We start from the raw sequence: 17487 nt of genomic DNA, 5'->3' as shown, positions 1-17487 counted from the left end.
CATTTCGAAAATGTTTAAAAATATATTTAAAATGAGCAAAAATAAGCAATTGCGATTTAAAAGAAAAATTGTTAATAAAGAGAGAGAGTGAACAGGAAAGAGGGAAATCAGTGGATCCTGAGGAAGGTGGGATAGGTGGGGAGAGCAGAATAAAGAGAGAGAGGTGAAGAAGGTCATACCAAAGCCAGCTAGAACAGGTGAGTCTTCAGCTGCTTTTTAAAGGAGACCACTGAGTCCACTGATCTCAGGCTCAGGGGGAGAGAGGTCCAGAGTCTGGGGGCCACAGCAGCAAATGATCTGTCACCTTTGACCTTTAGCCTGGTGCTGCACAACCAGTAGGCTTGGATCACTGGACCTCAGGGACCTGCTGGGGGTGTAGGGACTAAGAAGATCACCAATGTAAGATGGTGCTTGTCCATGTAAGGTCCTATAGACCAGAACCAGGATCTTGAAATGAACCCTGAAGTTGACTGGCAGCCAGTGAAGTTGGAGGAGAAGCGGGGTGATGTGGGTGTGTTTGGAGGACTTGGTCAGAAGCCGAGCACAGGCGTTCTGAACCACCTGTAGACGGTTCAGGGAGGTTCTGCTCAGACACGTGAAAAGAGAGTTACAGTAGTCTAAGCGTGAGGAGATGAAGGTGTGGAGAACTGTCTCAAGTTCAGAGCGAGACAGAATGGGACTCAGCTTAGCAACGTTCCTGAGATGGAAGAAGGAAGAGCGAACAAGAGAACTGACATGAGAATCCAGGGTGAGAGTAGAAGAAGTTAATCATGCACGTAAAATTTTAGATTGTTTTGTGAAGAAGGCTTCAGGGTTTTAAGAAAGTCCACCGGACACCAGGACCATCTCGTAAAGTAAATCCAATTTTGGGAGAGCTCCACTAGAGAGTAGCTGGACAGCAGCAGCAGGTGTGAGAGTGTTTGCAGCACAGTGAGGAGACTTATGAACAAAAGTCTAGTGATAATAAAGGCAGCAGTGGAAACCTCTTTTATAAAACCAAAGACAATGCCACTGATTTGGGGCCGACTGATGTTTGGCTGAAGGTCTGAGGACTGGAGGAAAGTCATCGTCTCCAATGGATCTTTTCCTGGAGCTTCTGGAACACGAGTCATCTGGAGAAGAACAGTAAAGCATTTTGAGACCAACCGTGTGTGTGTGTGTGTGTGTGTGTGTGTGTGTGTGTGTGTGTGCCAAGCCAAGGTTTATTAGCACATGTAAGTAGCAACAACAGTTACACCAAAGTGCTGAACATTAGCAAAAAAGCTGTCAATGAAATTGCAAGAAAAATTAAAATCACAGACAAGCAAGACAGAAAACATGCTATGAGTCATAAGAACAAAAACATCAATCAGGTGAAAAGATTAAAGATTAAAAGCGGAACACAAGGGGACTTCTGGTGACTTCACTGTTGGGGTAATTAGGAGCGAGTAATTAGTAATTAATTAATTACTTTTGGATTCTTCAATAAACTCTGTAAATATGGGAATATTTACCGATGTATTAATTAATTAACATACTGTTACGTATCTACGGGGCACCATCCCTTTAATTAGAAAGGGAAATTAATCCAAAACTCTTATCAGTCTTTCTTGAAGATCGTGGACCAGAGGAGCAGAGACTTTAAATCGACACAAGAAATCTATTGGAGACAAATCTGAATTTTATAACATTTAATTAACAAGGAGATTAATAATGCAAAACAATGGTATAATTGAAAATGTGTGTAAAATGGAGGATGTCCCCACGTGATGGATTTGTTTCAGTGGTGAGTCCCCGACAAACCATAAAAACACGTATGGGTGTGTGTGTGTGGTGTGTGTGTGTGTGAAATCAATGAATGCTTTGTTTCCCAGCGCAGGTGTGTGCGTGCATGTGAGTGTCTGATAAGGCTGGAGAATTTAGTGTCCGTGTGTGCACAAACTGTCTGTCTCCAGCTCCAACACAAAGAAAAAGTTTTTCAGCTTAAGCTCAGTTTCACAGTAATCTAAGTTTAACACTTCAAAAGTTTAGACCCTTAAACACTTCAGAAAGATTGATAAACAACAAAGGTCACTAATTATTTAATCTAAACAGAGTCGGTAGCCTGGCCACAGCTAACCCAGATTAAATAAACAATAAACAAAAGAGCTTACTTCACGGTATATATCTATAACGTGTTTGATTACGGAAGATAGGGAAAACCGTCTGATAATTTGAAGCAAGTCACGCGCTCGACTGCTTATTGTGAACTATAAGAGGCGAGAAAGATAAAAGAGAGGATGAGATAAAACTTGCAGGAGCAAAACAGCTGTTCCGGGCAAAGCAAGGCGTCCCTGGTCAGATGATTTACTCCGTTGTTCCTCCCCACGAGTGTCTCTCCACGGAATCAGCTGGACAGAGAGAGCAAAGTTTCTTTGTGCTGAGTTTGACAACTTACAGCGTCTCTGAGAGCGGGATGGGCTCCGCTCGTTCCCAGTCAGGTCCTGATGGAGTTGGAGTGGCTTTCCAGCGGTTGTGTCTGATCTGCTCCAGCAGCCAGCCTCCCGCTGGCTCGCGTTGATCAGAGCAGCAGCAGTGAGCGTGTCCTTTTTCAGCCAGTGATACTGGACAAAGAACAGTTAAGTTTCGTTTTTCGTTGAAACTTATAGTTTTGAGCTGGTTGTTGTGGTGACGTCATCACCTTGCTTCCCTATGCAAAGCATCATGGGAAATGAAGTGTCTCTGGTGCTGACGTTATTATCTGCTTTTTCAGAGCAATTTAAGCACAGTCCTTTTGGAGAAAATCACTGCATAGCAATTTCCTCATGAGGTCAGACCCTCAACATCACGATGAGAGCAGAACGGTGAGAGCCGAGCTCCGTCAGGTACCCTTAAAAATATATCGACAGCTCTGGAGTTTGATGATCTTCTACACCTAAAGGGATACTTTACCAAGATGAGCACCTCTGCACGACAGAAGATGACCAACACACAAGGAACGACCAAAGATATGGATGACAAACACTTGAAATCAGCTAGCCCTTCTGAGGCTAACTCTGAAGCTAACCAGCGAGATCGCACTTCTGGAGGAGATTAAAACACTGTGTTGAGAAAGCTGAGGGACATAGTCAGACTACATCATCCCTGACTTGTCTGGAACAGACCATAGCAGGCATTAAGAACCAAACAGCAGAACATGAAGGGAGGATCACCGTTTGGAAGAGAGGGTGAGCATTGTTGAAGATATGCAGGCCCAACAGCAGAGGGCGCTTCTACACTTACTTCGCCGAGAAATGGAAATCACAGCTATGAGCGAGGACCTCCAAAATAGGATGAGGAGGAATAATCTGAAAATCTTTCAAGTACCAGAAGGGGGTGAAGGTGATAACATGAATGGATTTGTGAAGGATCTCCATCATAAAGGGCTCACGCTCCCACCTGAGACTGACATCAGGATTGAAACGGCACACGGCTCTCTCCAATCCAAACCAAGAGACCCAGCAGCGTCATCCAGGTCCATCATCGTGAGATTTCTGGATGCCTCGGTGAAAGATAGAGTCTTGCATCAAGCGTGGAGTCAAGGTCAAGTGCAGTTCCAGGACAAGAGGATCTTCTTCGATCAGGACTATTCACCTGAACTACGACTCAAACTAAAATCTGAGAGAAGATTCACACTACACTGATGCACTGACAGACCTGGGCGTCCAGTTCCACTGTGGATAAAAGGAACAAACAGAGGAGAACATGATGGACGAATGGGCCGGTAACATGAAGAGGAAGTGAGGACAGATGATACTGTCGCCAACAGACCTTACAGCCATCACGCAAGAGGATTCCAGCACTGGAGAAGAGGTGTTAGAAAGCCCAGATATTTGAGACATTTGCTTCGTTTTTCTTCTCTTCCATTTTCTAAGACACCTGCAGTTACATAACATCCACGAGCTGAAGTTTATTTAGATAAGTACAAATAAAACATATAACTAGAGTTGTCGGACTATATTCCTCAGAACTTCAAATTGGGTGTTTTGCCGAAGAGATTTCTGTTTTCTGTCTTGATTTTATTATCATTATTATCAGTTATTTTTATTTGACGTTTTCTTTCTTATTTTTAAGTGACCTTTTCTACACTTTGCTGTATCACCAGTCACCATTGCATATTAGGTGCATTTTTCCACAGGGAGTTTGAAGTCACCACTCCCTGCCCTATTACCAACGGGAGCCAAATGCAGGCCTGTTTAGTTTGACGCGTCTGGCGGGTAAATTCTCCCTGACATGTAAGTTTGTACTCAACTTTTCTGCAAAGCCTGTTCTATTCCCCCCTTTATGTTTTATTAATGATATTGAAAACACCCTGCACAAGATCAGCACATTGCCATCTTACAAAACGCAGTAAAAATGCCCTCTTTGAAAATAATTACACACAATATGAAAGGAATCAACAATAAAAACGAAAAAGACGATGAGCCAACAAAAAAATTAAAATAAAAAATGCAGCGTTGCATAGCTTTTCTCCAAGAAACATTGTTTGAACAGTTTTTTTTATGGGACATTATTAAACAATCTTAGGAAGCAGGCTGAGGTAGCAAACTCAAAGTGCAATATTAAAAGTGCAAAACATAAATAATGCATAATCTTTCAGTTAAGTCCCTTTTCAGTCTTTCTGAATGAACTGTGACTCCTGCACACAGCACAGATATAGAAGCGTGGACGCTGCACCGACCACTACTGCCTATGTTTGGCCGCATTTGCGGGTTCTACTTTTATAAACGCTATGTTAACAGGATGTTTTAGCTAGGCTTTAGCTCCGGAAACGCTCTGTGGAGATTTGGAGCTAGAACGGTGAAAGAACGCGTTCATAAACCCGTTCACACATGCCAGGATGAACGCACTCACTTTCACGTTCGTCAGGCAAAATACGAACGAGTTCAGTTCACGTTCACAAAAAACTGAACAAATTCACGAATGATCTTTCAATGAACGCGTTCGGGCACAACAGTGGTGGCGGGTTCGATTGCAGGAATTAAGATAACCCTATTGAATATCTATGCTCCAAACGAAGACTGTTCTTCACATAGTCTGGGTCAGTGGAAGGGCACCTTATTTAACACCTATAGTTACTTTAGCTAGAGGCAAGCGAGGAGCCAAGGTGGATACAGACTGAACAGGGTGATGCCAAGGGCATAACTTTAGCAACAACATTACCATTTCTTCACCCGAAGGTTGTTGGTAACCTGTAAATAGAAAACAAATATATAAAACATGCTTCAAAAGTCTGGAAGGATGTCAAGAAAATGTTGAACGATGGGGGTTCTATATCTCGGGCTATGCGAATCATCAATAATTCCCTCCATCTAAATAGGATCATGGTTTTAAAAAAATGGACAGACAAAGGTCTCACCATCCTCAGTTGTTTGGAGACATGGGCATAAAATCTTTTTCACAGATTAGAGAACAACGTGACCTCCCAGCAAATGATATGTATAATACCTTCAAATCAGACATTATAAAACCATAAAGAGAAAGATGGACTAAACAAACAACCAAATGCAGTAGAGCAACATTTTATTGCTCTTATAGAAACAAAACTCCCATAATAATAATAATAATAATAATAATAATAATACAATTTATTTCATAAGCGCCTTTCATGTAACTCAAGGTCACTGTACAATAATGATAAAAGTCAAGCTAAAAGTTTAAAAACAGCAACAAATCACTCATAAAAACCTAGTGAAGCAAAACAAACATCAGAAACAAGCAGCTGAACTATCTCATAGAGAATACGCAGCCTGGAAAGGGTGAGATTTTTGTTTGGATTTGAAGGTGGAAAGGGAGTCTGTTACGGATGACTGGTGGCAGAGAATTCCAGAGGCAGGGAGCAGAGCAACTGAAGGATCTGAGACCCATAGAAGTGAGACGGAAGGATGGAACAGTAAGGTGGATGGAGGATGATGATCTTAGGGACCGGACTGGAGAAACAATGTGAAGGAGATCAGGTAGATATGGAGGACAAAGATTGTGAACAGCTTTGAAAGTGAGAAGTTGGACTTTGAACTCGATCCGTTGTTTAACTGGGAGCCAGTGGAGTTTCTGAAGGACCGGACTGATGTGGTGAAACAGGGGAGTGCAGGTGATGACTCGTGCAGCAGAGTTCTGGACAACTGGAGCTTGTGGAGGGTTTTTTGAGGTAGTCCAACCAGAAGTGATGTACAGTAATCCTTCGGGAGGTGACTAAACTGTGGATGAGAATAGGAGCTGAATGGGGAGTGAGAGCGGGGCGAAGGCGAAAGTAAGCTGACTGAGTGACATCATTGATAGGTGCTATGCAGAATGACACCCAAGCTCTTAACCCTCTCAGGCTCTAAATAAGTTCTGATAAAAGGACGAACAACTGAGTCCTTCAGGGGTTCTTCTGAGTTAAAAATGCTCATGAAACACGTGTGTGGAGTAACCAGGTAGGTAGGTTTTAACGTTGCTAATCTGCAACGCCTGCCTCCAGGGGGTTAACCTGATGGAGGGAAAGGTAGTAGAGGAATCAATATTAATACGAAAGTTGTCGGCTTTGGATGAGATGGATTTTGTACCAACAGGTAAAATTAAATGAAAAGGACACGTTTCCAATATATTCAAGAGGTTCTTTTCAGAGTCCACACAGAAAACGAGATATATAAACAAAACATGGGAACTGGAGGTAAACTTAATAATAGAGGATGACTTATGGGATAACCGATGTAGAATCAGTCACAAAGGTATCAATAGTCAATCTTGGAAAGAATTTGATTGGAAGTTAAAGATTAGATATTTCTACATCACTCTTGTCATTTCTAATTGTGTGAAGAGCCCCCTGTCACCATTCTGCTGGAGAAAATGTGGGAAAATAGGCGGCCACACACATATTCTGGGACTGTCCAGTTATTGAAACATTTTGGAAAGACATCAAGGTGGAACTAGAAGTTATATTAGAAACAAAAGTCCCATCAAGGCCTCTGTTTTACTTACTGGGGGTTATACCATGCAAAGAGGGTAACGCTGATCAAAAATTTATTATAAGAATGTTATTATTGGCAACAAAAAAAAGCTATAACAGCAAGATGGGAAGATCCCCCCCCCCCCCCAAAAAAAAAAAAACCTAGCAGAACGGAAACAGAGGGTTCAACAAAAATACATGATGGAACATCTGACCTCCATTCTACAAATGAATATTGGTCTTTTTAATCTTACATGGCATTGTGTTGAAGAGCATTTAGCAATCAGACACGCAGAGATGCTTTCATTTGGCGCAGATTTTTTTTTATTTTATTCCATTTTAAATCTCCCTTTAAAAACAAAGTGGAAGACAACAAAGAAAGCCTGCAGCAGGGGCGGATTTAGGACTGAAGAAGATCTGGGACTTAACACACACACACGTGCGCGCACACAGACACGTGACACGCACTAGTCAACATCTTATTTGTCTTGTACCACATAATTTTTAATCTGAAGCTACATATTCAGCATTTTCAGGGCAGAGTATTGTTCCTGTTAGTGTTTAGTGTGAGACGATAGTAAATATTCCCGTTCTTTCTCCAACAACTTTACCTGATAGTAAGCTAGCTTTAGGCAAACCAGCAGCACAACAAATATTTTCTAATAAGACTCACAAACCTGAGTCAACACCAGTCTCATCAAAGCTGGGGTTCTGTCGCCGTACTTTTGGTCTAAAAAAACGTCCTTATGTCCATCTTCACTCATGCGTTTCAGGCAGAGAGTGTAGAAGAAGCCGGCTGCTGAAGGGCTTCTTCTTCAGTGGTGGAGGCTCAGGCAGGCTGTATACAAACTACTGCCAGCTGCTCCCTCTCTGTTGGACTTTGGTACTGCATGTTACTTCCGTGATTTAGATCCAGGGCTTTTCATGAAACATCCGGGGCTTCAGCCCAAGTAGCCGGGCCTAACGCCGCCCCTGGCCTGCAGCAACTCAGTTATTGGTAAATGCCAAAACATAGAGATGCAATTTTAGACATACTTCAAAAGAGGCCAAGCATTCAGCTGTCTCCACATCCAGACGTAAACTGCTCCACAAGACACGAGCCATCATGGAGAAGGCTCTAGCACCCTTAGTTTTTAGCTGTGTCACTAGTAGATGATCTGCCAATTCAAGCATCCTGGATGGGACATACGCCTCAAACCACTCAGACATTTAAAAACTAGCAGCAACATAATATAAAATTAATCCTGAACTTAACAGGAAGCCAGAGAAGGTCTGCCAATATATGGGTGATCATGTTTCCTTTCCTTGTGAGAAGGCGAGCTGCAGCATTTTGAACATTCTGTAGGCAACACACTGACTGAGGCAGGCCAGTGAGGCAATCATGACATGTATAAAGGAAGCAAAAACATCCAGAAGAACATAGAAGCTAATCCTACTGAGCAGCCTCAGCTGGAAGAAACTAGTTTTCACCAATGCACTGATCTGACCTGCAAAGGTTAGACCTGAAGTAAAGATAACGCCCAGATTCCTGACTGTAAGAGAACAGTATGAGGAAAGACCTCAGAGGCTACTGTTTGGGTTAAGCGGTGCAATAGATGACCCAAAGACGATGATCTCAGTCTTTCAATCAGTTTACGAAAGTTTTTTTAAGCCATGCCCGTACGCAAATCGAGAAAGTTCTGTGAGAGACAGCCACTGTTAACAGGTATTGATTAACCTGTAGGTCATCTGCATATGTATGACGAGATCTAATTCTTTCTGAATATACACCCTTATGGCAACATATGTAAGTTAAAAAGCAGCGGACCCAGAACCAAGCCCTGAGGCACCTCAAAGTCTATTTGCGACACAGATGATGAATATTTGCCGAGGTGCACTGAAAACATTCTCAAAGAGAGATATGACTGGAACCATTTGTGAGGAACACCCTTAATCCCAACCCATGATTCAAGAAGAGACACAAGAATCTCATTGTCCACAGTCCACATCAAACGATGTGGATAGATCCAGCAGGATCATCACAGCAGAGTCACCACCATCTACAATCTGCAGTAGGTTATTCAAAACCCAAACTAATGCTGTCTCTATGCTATGGCACGGTCTAAAACCTGACTGGAAGACTTCCTGAACTTCCCTATTCTCAAGGTAGACCTGTTTGTGACCATAGACAACCTTTTCCATTACCTTTGACAAGAAGGGCAACGTAGAGATTGGGTGATGGTTATACAGCAAACAACTCACATAAATCCCCAGAGACTTCCCCTGGGGAGCCAACTCCAGCAGTGTGTGTGTGTGTGTGTGTGTGTGTGTGTGTGTGTGTGTGCGCGTGCACATGGGAGCGTGGACTGGGCTGGGCCAGATGTGAAAATGTCATAAGTGGATCCGGGCCGGAACATCAACATGCTGGGACCAGCTCCAGGAAACTCCCCAGACCTCAATCCCACTAAGAACCTGAGGTCCGTCCTCCAGAGGCCGCGGGACAAACGCAGTTATGATGAAGAATGAGCTCCATCAGTCAGGATCCGAACCAGAAGCTGGTTGGCAGCAGGTCAGGATGAAGCACAGGGGTCTAGAAGGACCAACTCTGGAAGTATGGACTCATCAGCCCACAGTTCCAACAGAAAACGACAAACATAATTTCATTACAAAATACTTTTGATTTCTTCTTTGACCAAAGTAAAACTAGTGAGCTAACATAAATATTCTTGTCATTTAAAGCCTGGTATGAGTATTGTGCTGAGTTGTTGGTTTTACAGAGCCTTCCTCAGTGTCTGAGCAGACCTAGAGTGAACTGAGGTGAACGTCCTCAATAGAAAGCTGTGTAGACAGATGACCTTCATGCCAGGCCTTGAACCTTCTTGGCCAAGCAAGCAAGCTTTAATCCTCCTCTTGCTGATTATTCCTCATGGCTAGCCAAGCTATTAATTCCTCATTAGAGAAGATTTGTCGCTGCATCACTCAAAACAGGAGGAAACCGTACCAACGGTGACCTTGACACACAAATCTGGACTTCCCATGCAAGTCATCCCAAACAGAAGGAGAAGCTAGTGATGAGTGCTGGGTGTGGAGGCTGCAGCAGAGCCGAGGGCAGGAGGGGTGAAGGGGCACAAGGTGGGGGGGGGGGGGGGGGGGGGGGGCAATAGCTGAAAACAAAACCAATAAGCAGAGCCATATGTCCGGAATCCATCTCGGGCATTAAATGGGGGTCTCTTAAGAAATTGTCCGGGTGGGTGGATTAGAGGAAAGCAGCTTAGGGGCCTAATTAGAGTCTGCTGAAGAGAAGACCTTACAGAGTGTGTTTGGGCCTCTTCCAGCTGATCTCACCAGTGGTACTCTGTAAACACGTCACATGTTTACAGGTGAGGGAGGAGGAAACATGCTGATGCAGAGGGGTTAACTCTTATCTTCTGGTGCTGGTGTCCACCTCCAGCAGTCAGCAGGCGAGAGGTGGACAAGTCTCCAGTCCATCCCAGGAACACACGGAGACAAAACCAGTCACACCAGTTAAGCTGCCATGCCTGTTTGTGTTCTGTGGGAGGATCCCAAAACACCAGAGGGAAATAAAACCACTCACTAAGTCCCATGCTTCCTTCTTTTGTTGTTGCTTTAGTGTTTTGGGGTGAATAGTGGGTGACACGGACACGTGTGTGTGAGCTGGATGGAGAGTTGTTTCTGTTCAGGGCCAGGTGTGTGTTCAGCTGAGTCCTGCTGTAGTATCTGCTGATGTCATCACTGGTGCCTTTGTAAAACGTCTCACTCGAGGACTCGTCAACGTTTGATGTGGAGAGGCTGAGCTGGATTTTTAAAGCATCATGAACAGTTTCAGTAATCAGACCGATGGCAGGAATAGGGACAAACTAAGGCATTACTGTAGTTTATGAACTGTATGACTGGCTGAGGCATCCGGGGTCGCTGGTGTGTGAGCTTTATACGGACTCTGTTTTCAGCTGGTGGATCTGGATGTTTGTTTCATTTAAGAACACCCATTTTACCTTCAGACCAACTCTGGGACAACAGAAGTAATGTCTCTGTAGAGACCCCCCTCTGGCTCAGAGTCTCGCTCCAGCCTCGCTGAGGTCTGGCATGTTCCACCTCAGGCCTGCAGCACCTCCTGCTGGTAGTGGCTGTCTATAAACCAGCACACGGACTGCAGCGCTGCATTCCTCCTGTCTTCTGACGGGAGCCAGATGGAGGCTCTGTGCAGGGGCTGAGCTAAATGAAGAGAAGTGAGGGAGGGAGGGAGGAGGGTGCAGCAGGGAGGATGAGGCAGGTGGGCAGGGCTGCCATGTAATCAGTGTCAGCCTGGTACAGAGTGGAGGAGTGAAGGAAGTCAGGGAGAAGACGCTTCATCACTGCTCCTGGTGGAACGTGTCAGCAGTCAGGGATCATGAAGAGGTGGACGCTGCTCCAGCTGCTGCTCCTGGCAGGTACACGGACCGTTTTATTCAGACAACAGGAGGACGTTTGGAGTTCTGGCAGCGACGGCACAAGCAGCTTTAGGCCTTTAAAGGACTTTGGTAATGGAAGCTGACTGCTGCTGCTGCGGCTTAATGTTGGACCTGGTCTGAACCAGGCCTGCTGCATCTAGACAGACACAGGCTGATTGTGTTAGACTGTCATTCATATTCCTGCCGGCCTGATGATCATCTCCACTCATTTCCTTCTGAACTAATCAGGCTGCCGCCGGTTCATCTGTAATCATAAAACTTTACGACATGTCCTGCTTTCCTGCATCAGCAGATCAGCAGATGGTGGATGAGTGGTGTGAGTCTCCTGTGGGTCTGAATGTTGCTTTTTCCTTCTTCAGGTGTGCACTGTGAGGTGGACATCAACGAGTGTGACAGCAGTCCTTGCCAGAATGGTGCCACGTGTGAAGATGCTGCCAACTCCTACAGGTGTCGATGCCCCGTGCCAGCAAGGGGTGAGGAACCCTGGGGTGGACAGGACTGTGACGTGAGGCTGGTTGGCTGCCGGCGGCACCAGTGCCAGCATGAAGGACGCTGCGTTCCGCTCCTCGCCGGGGACAGCGAGCACAGCTACATCTGCTCATGTCTACCTGGCTGGGCAGGAGATCGCTGCAACACCTCCACCACCTTCTCCTTCACCACAGAGGGTTATGTCCACATGCAACTGCCCACCTTCAAGAGCAGGATCATACGAGAGGCTGGCACCAAAAGCCATGGACTCCACGTGCAGCTTCGTTTCAGGAGCACTCTACCAACCATGGTGCTGTTCTACCGAGGCACCATGGGGCGTTTTGTCTCACTCGAGCTTGTTGAAGGATCCCTCCTGGCCAAGGTGAAGTCTGGGAAGATCCTGCAGGCCATTTACCCTGGTTTGGTCAACGATGGAGAATGGTACCAAGTGACTGTGACCATGGATGAGAGGCTGGTTTTGGCAGTTAAAGGACCTGGATGTGAAGATGGGTGTCATGTCAAGAATGAAGGTCAAAACACGCTGCTTTTCCTAAATCAGAACTACTTCCAGCAGCTTTATGTTGGAGGAGCTCCTCAGGAATACTTGGCTCTTTCATCCAGTGGGAAGGGGTTCATTGGCTGCATGGAAGACCTGAAAGTTGACCACAAACTGTTGCTGCCTCAAGACCTCATCAGGGAGGAGAACAAGGGATTGGAACTGGGTTGTTACAAGTACGACTGGTGTCAGGACGACCCGTGTTCCCAGCATGGAGAATGTGTGGACTTGTGGGTTCGGAACAGCTGCAAGTGCCATCGGCCGTACTACGGAGAGCGCTGTGACAAAGGTAAGAGATTCAAAAGATGGTGACTGCCTTCAAAATGAATGAATGGCCTGTTATTTAGTGAATGAGATGTTGTATGTGTGAAGAAATCCACTTTATACACAAAACACCAGGACCCAGGAGAAGTGTCTTCTTTCACACAATCACGCTGACGTAAACTTAGATTCAGATCAAATAAAGACTCTGAAACATCAGCACAGACGACGGAGTTTCAAATCCACACAATAGGCAGTTCAGGCTTGCCTTTAGCGCCCTCTGGTGTCCATTTAGTAGAACCAGAAGCAAAACGTATCTCCTCACTGCGCTCTCTTTTTGACACTTTAATCTAACTGCTGACACGTCTCTCGCCACTCTGAAGTTGCAAGTGCAATATTCTGACCACAGGGGGCGGTGTGGGTCTGGGAAAATTTCATTGACGCTGTAAAGGGTCGCGCTAGCGCGTACTGGCTCGAGAAAATGATTTAAAAATGTGACAAAGGCGCATAGTATGGCTTCAAGGGTCAGGTGAGGATGTTCTGCAGCGGAAGAGGTCCTGCTTCTCGTCCTAGGAGCTTCATTGTGAGCTGGTGTTAGGATCTTTGTTGTCCGAGTCCACATGTGAGGTTTGGAATGCCGTCAAATGGCCCGATCTGGGTTGTATCTCAGAAAATCGATGATCTGATACAAGTGAGTTGGACTGAGAACTCTAGGCTGAGTGTCAGCATTGAGCTGATGTTTCTAAACAAAGCTCTGAACCTGATCGTCAGACAGTAACCCACAGACCACCTGTCAGGTGCACCAGGACAACCAGGACCCTAACAACCTCCAGCTCACCTCACTGAGGCTCTCAGCACTGTTCAAAAGCCTGATGCTTTCCAGGAATCAGCTGTTCTGAGAAACTGGTTCCTGCAGAACAAACAAAAACAACAATAGTGTCAGTATTCTAACAACGAGTCCTTTCCACCCCTACTCAGAATATCAGTCCTGGACCTTCAGCCACGAGAACACCACCAGCTACACCTCCTTCAACATCTCAAAGAGCCACGGAGAAAACTTCACCATTTCCTTTATGATGCGCTCCCTCAAACCCAACGGGCTGCTCCTGCAGTTCCTCCGAGAGGGGAAGTCCTACCTGAGCGTCTACCTGAAGGAGGGCGCCGTCGCCATGTACAGCCCTCACACCACGCTGCTGTCGGAGGCCAAGTCAGTCACAGATGGGGACTACCACCTGGTGACCATCAGAGTCAACTACGGACACGTGGTTTTCCCTAAAGCAGGGAATAACCGAGCCTTAGGAAACGTGAGCGTGGAGACGGGGGATGTGGTTTTGGTCGGAGGGCTCCCTGAAGGCAACAGTGTGAACGCCTGGGGCGGGGGCTTCAAGGGCTGCCTGCAGGACATCCGGCTAGATGACACACAGCTGATGGTTGGAGATGTTTCAGAGGGGCTGGAAGTTTACCGGGGACGCTCGGAGAAGGTTCTGCAGGGTTGTCAGAGCGACAACACATGTAAGGTAACCAGCATCCATCTTCCCTCATCAGACAAGGTGAACCCGAGTCTGCAGGACAGGAAATGATTTGACTTTTGTTATTCTGAATTATGCTTTAATCATCATGCTTTTAAATTAGAACTCATACAAAACATGATTCTTTCCTTTGGGAAAAGAAGTGAAGAAGCATGTGACAGAATGGAATAAGTGGAAGCATGTCTGTGATGTGTGAAAAAGGGTTTCCGGTGCAGCGAGAGCAGCCATGTTGTCTGGTTTAGAGACAGTGTCCATGAGGACAAGACAGGAAGCACAACTGGAGGATGCTGAGCTCAACAAATCCAGTTTCTCTTTGGGAGAGACGAGGATGGATGGGATCGGGAATGAGTCCATCAGAGGGGCAGATCATGCCAGATGATGTGGCGATAAAGTCAGAGAGGACAGACCGAGACGGTTTGGACGTGTCCAAAGGAGAGACATGTCCAGAGGAGACACAATGGTTACAGAGAGGGATGCTGAGGTTGGCAGGAGGCTGAGAGGAGAATTACGGATGTGATGTAAGTCAGTTGGTGTGAAGCTAGAGGATGGAGACAAGAGGACAGAATAGATGCACACGATTGGCTGTGGAGACGCCTGAAGGGACACGCCCTAAAAAGAAAATTAGTCATTTTTTAATGTCTTTAATTCTTTTTGTAGAAATTAGCCGTTCCTTAAAGAGTTGCTACATGGCCTGTATTTGATATAGCACCTTCTAGAGTCCTGGAACCCCCCAAGGTGCTTTACAACACAGTCAGTCATTCACACATTCACACACTGGTGGGGATGAGCTACGATGTAGCCACAGCTGCCCTGCGGTGCACTGACAGAGGCGAGGCTGCCGAGCACTGGCGCCACCGGTCCCTCCGACCAGCACCAGCAGGCAACGTGGGTTAAGTATCTTGCCCAAGGACACAACGACAGCAACAGACTGAGCGGGACTCAAACCTGCAACCTTCCGATTACAGGGTGAGCATGTAACCTAGGCAACGCCGGGCGGCAGAGCTCCAGCGTCACACAGGGGTTCACAACGACACAGGTGGGGAGCGAGGGTGCAAAACCAGAGGGACAGAGACACCAGAGAGCAGAAGTTTGCCTGCAACCTCTTTTATTAACTAAATAAAAGCCCGTCTAAAAATATACAACTAAAAGTTTGAGTCCATAAAAACAGTTTAAAACGTTCTTCAAAAAGATCCCAAAAGATAGTTGGGCTCCTCCCAGATCCACAACGTCACGAACAGGATGGGAAAGGCGGCGTCCCGGCTTCAGCGTCCGACTCCAGCAGTCTCTGGTCTCGCTCTCAGCAGGCACTCGTCTCAGGCGTGCTCTCCCGGGGGCTCTCGCCGCTCCTCCCTGACAAGGACAGAACACTGGGGCAGAACTTTTGTCTGTACTGGCGCAGTGCAATCTCTATCTCGTAGGATCGGCCCATACGGCGCGTCACCCAGCATACAACAGAGGAAGCCGTTTACTCACAGATGCAGGCAGAGGTCCAACCTCTGCCCTGCTGTCATTCAAAGGCGTTGCTCCCACTCTTTGTTGCTGCACGCCACGGATGAACCGGTCCTCCTGCGATCCAACGCGTTCCGTGCTACGTCCACCTATTAGTCCAGTCCCTCTGCCTTCGGGTTTCTTTGGTCTCTTTTTCCTCTCCTGCTGCAGTTCTGCAGCTTCGTCCCTTTATCAGCCCGCTAATTACGCGCACCTGGTGCGCTCTCCCAGTCACGCCCACCTCTTCTGGTGACTGTCATGTCAACAGTGGCAAAAACGATCTAAACTAAACAGGCACATAAAACCAACAACACACGACAAAATCATGCAGTAACACAAAACTGTTAAGAAATTCCAACAATTAATAAAAGAGTTTAAAGCAACAGAAAAACACACATTCCACTGTGTGACAAACACTTAACTCCTGTGCCACCGTCGCCCACAATGATCAGATCAGAGATGGTTTTAGAACAAACAGACTAAACATGATGAAACCAGTAAGAGGTTGTTTTAGGTAAGTACAGGCTGAAGGAACACCAACGCCTCTCTGTGTGTGTGTGTGTGTGTGTGTGTGTGTGTGTGTGTGTGTGTGTGTGTGTGTGTGTGTGTGTGTGTGTGTGGATCAACAATAGAAACAGGTCAGCTGCCGACATGTGAAATATTTCGTTTGGGTCCATCTGTTGTAGCTTCACCTAAACTCTGTTAGATCTCTTATGGTCGCTCCTCTTCTGAGAAGGATGACGACATCATCTGGGCTCAGAAGCAGCAACTTACTGAATCCACCATTTTCCACAGAGCCCGCCTCGCTGTGCTGAGCGGACTGTTTGGCAGTGGTGCCCTCTGCTGGCTGGTAGATGTAAACATAAACCCAGCGTTGTGTCGTCAAAATGAATATTTAATAACGCTTTATTAAAATGTGGCTTTTAAAGGAAACACCTTCCTTCTGCACACGTGCAAACGCCCCATGGAGGTTTGAGTTTTAAATCATACAGGTTTTATTAAATTGTTCCATATTCAACCTTTAATACTGAATGATCCTGTGTCTAAAAGAGAAATCACCTTTAACACCAACATGTCCACAAGTCTATACTTTAAACAGCTGATGGAAGAGCCTTTTAACCCTTGGTGTTAAGCTTTTACTCTGTGTGTGTTTATCTGCACACAGGACAACCCCTGTTTGAATAATGGAGAGTGTCACGTGACCTGGAATGACTTCAGGTGCACCTGTCCCATTAACTTCTCCGGCCCGCTGTGCCAGACCCGTCTGTGGTGTGCTGAGCAGCCCTGTTTCCAAGGCAGTCGCTGTGTGGAGCTGAAGGACGGATATGAATGTGAGTTCTCCCTCACCAGGCAGTATTCGTGTTTATGGGACCTCCTTAAAGCCCAAACGCTTCTGAGCTGAACTGTAACTCGTGTTTCCACCTCACAGGTCTCACAGACGCCCTCTTCCAGGACAATTCCCTCCAGTACAGTGCCAACAGCTCTCTGCTAGACCCGGTGACCAACATCACCATGGCCGTACGGACTCGTGATGAGAACGGGATCTTGTTGAGTGCTTCGGGCAAAGCTGGGATCTTCTGCCTGGGAATTCTGAACTCCAGCCTGCTGATCAAACTGGACAGCGGACCCGGTGAAGAGCTGCTGGCCTTCACAAGTGACAGAACCATTTCAGATGGAGCATGGCACCAGATCCAGCTCAGCATGGTGGACCCTGCAGTGTCTGTGTCACGCTGGCGCCTCACGGTAGACGGGCAGAGAGCTGGTGGCAGCTTTGGGGCTGGGGGGAACCTTAACTTCCTAAATGACAGTAAG

General features: G+C 46.2%; 1 protein-coding gene across 2 annotated transcripts in view; it reads left to right on the top strand.

The window, feature by feature from the left end:
- LOC107397074 (protein crumbs homolog 1) overlaps positions 1 to 17487 on the top strand; it is a 65812-nt gene that overhangs the window by 27382 nt on the left and 20943 nt on the right. For both annotated transcript variants that reach the window (XR_011517113.1, XM_054737952.2), the window contains exons 7-10: positions 11733 to 12686; positions 13637 to 14175; positions 16841 to 17006; positions 17105 to 17487. The exon at positions 17105 to 17487 is cut by the window's right edge and continues 479 nt beyond it. Coding sequence is in view for 1 of the 2 variants with exons in the window: in XM_054737952.2 (XP_054593927.2) it covers positions 11733 to 12686; positions 13637 to 14175; positions 16841 to 17006; positions 17105 to 17487 (2042 nt within the window). In the remaining variant the exon portion in view is untranslated. The remainder of the gene's footprint in view (positions 1 to 11732; positions 12687 to 13636; positions 14176 to 16840; positions 17007 to 17104) is intronic.

Source organism: Nothobranchius furzeri, chromosome 17, assembly GCF_043380555.1.
Source record: "Nothobranchius furzeri strain GRZ-AD chromosome 17, NfurGRZ-RIMD1, whole genome shotgun sequence".
NCBI lineage: Eukaryota > Metazoa > Chordata > Actinopteri > Cyprinodontiformes > Nothobranchiidae > Nothobranchius > Nothobranchius furzeri.
This window is presented reverse-complemented; position numbering and strand designations above follow the sequence as displayed.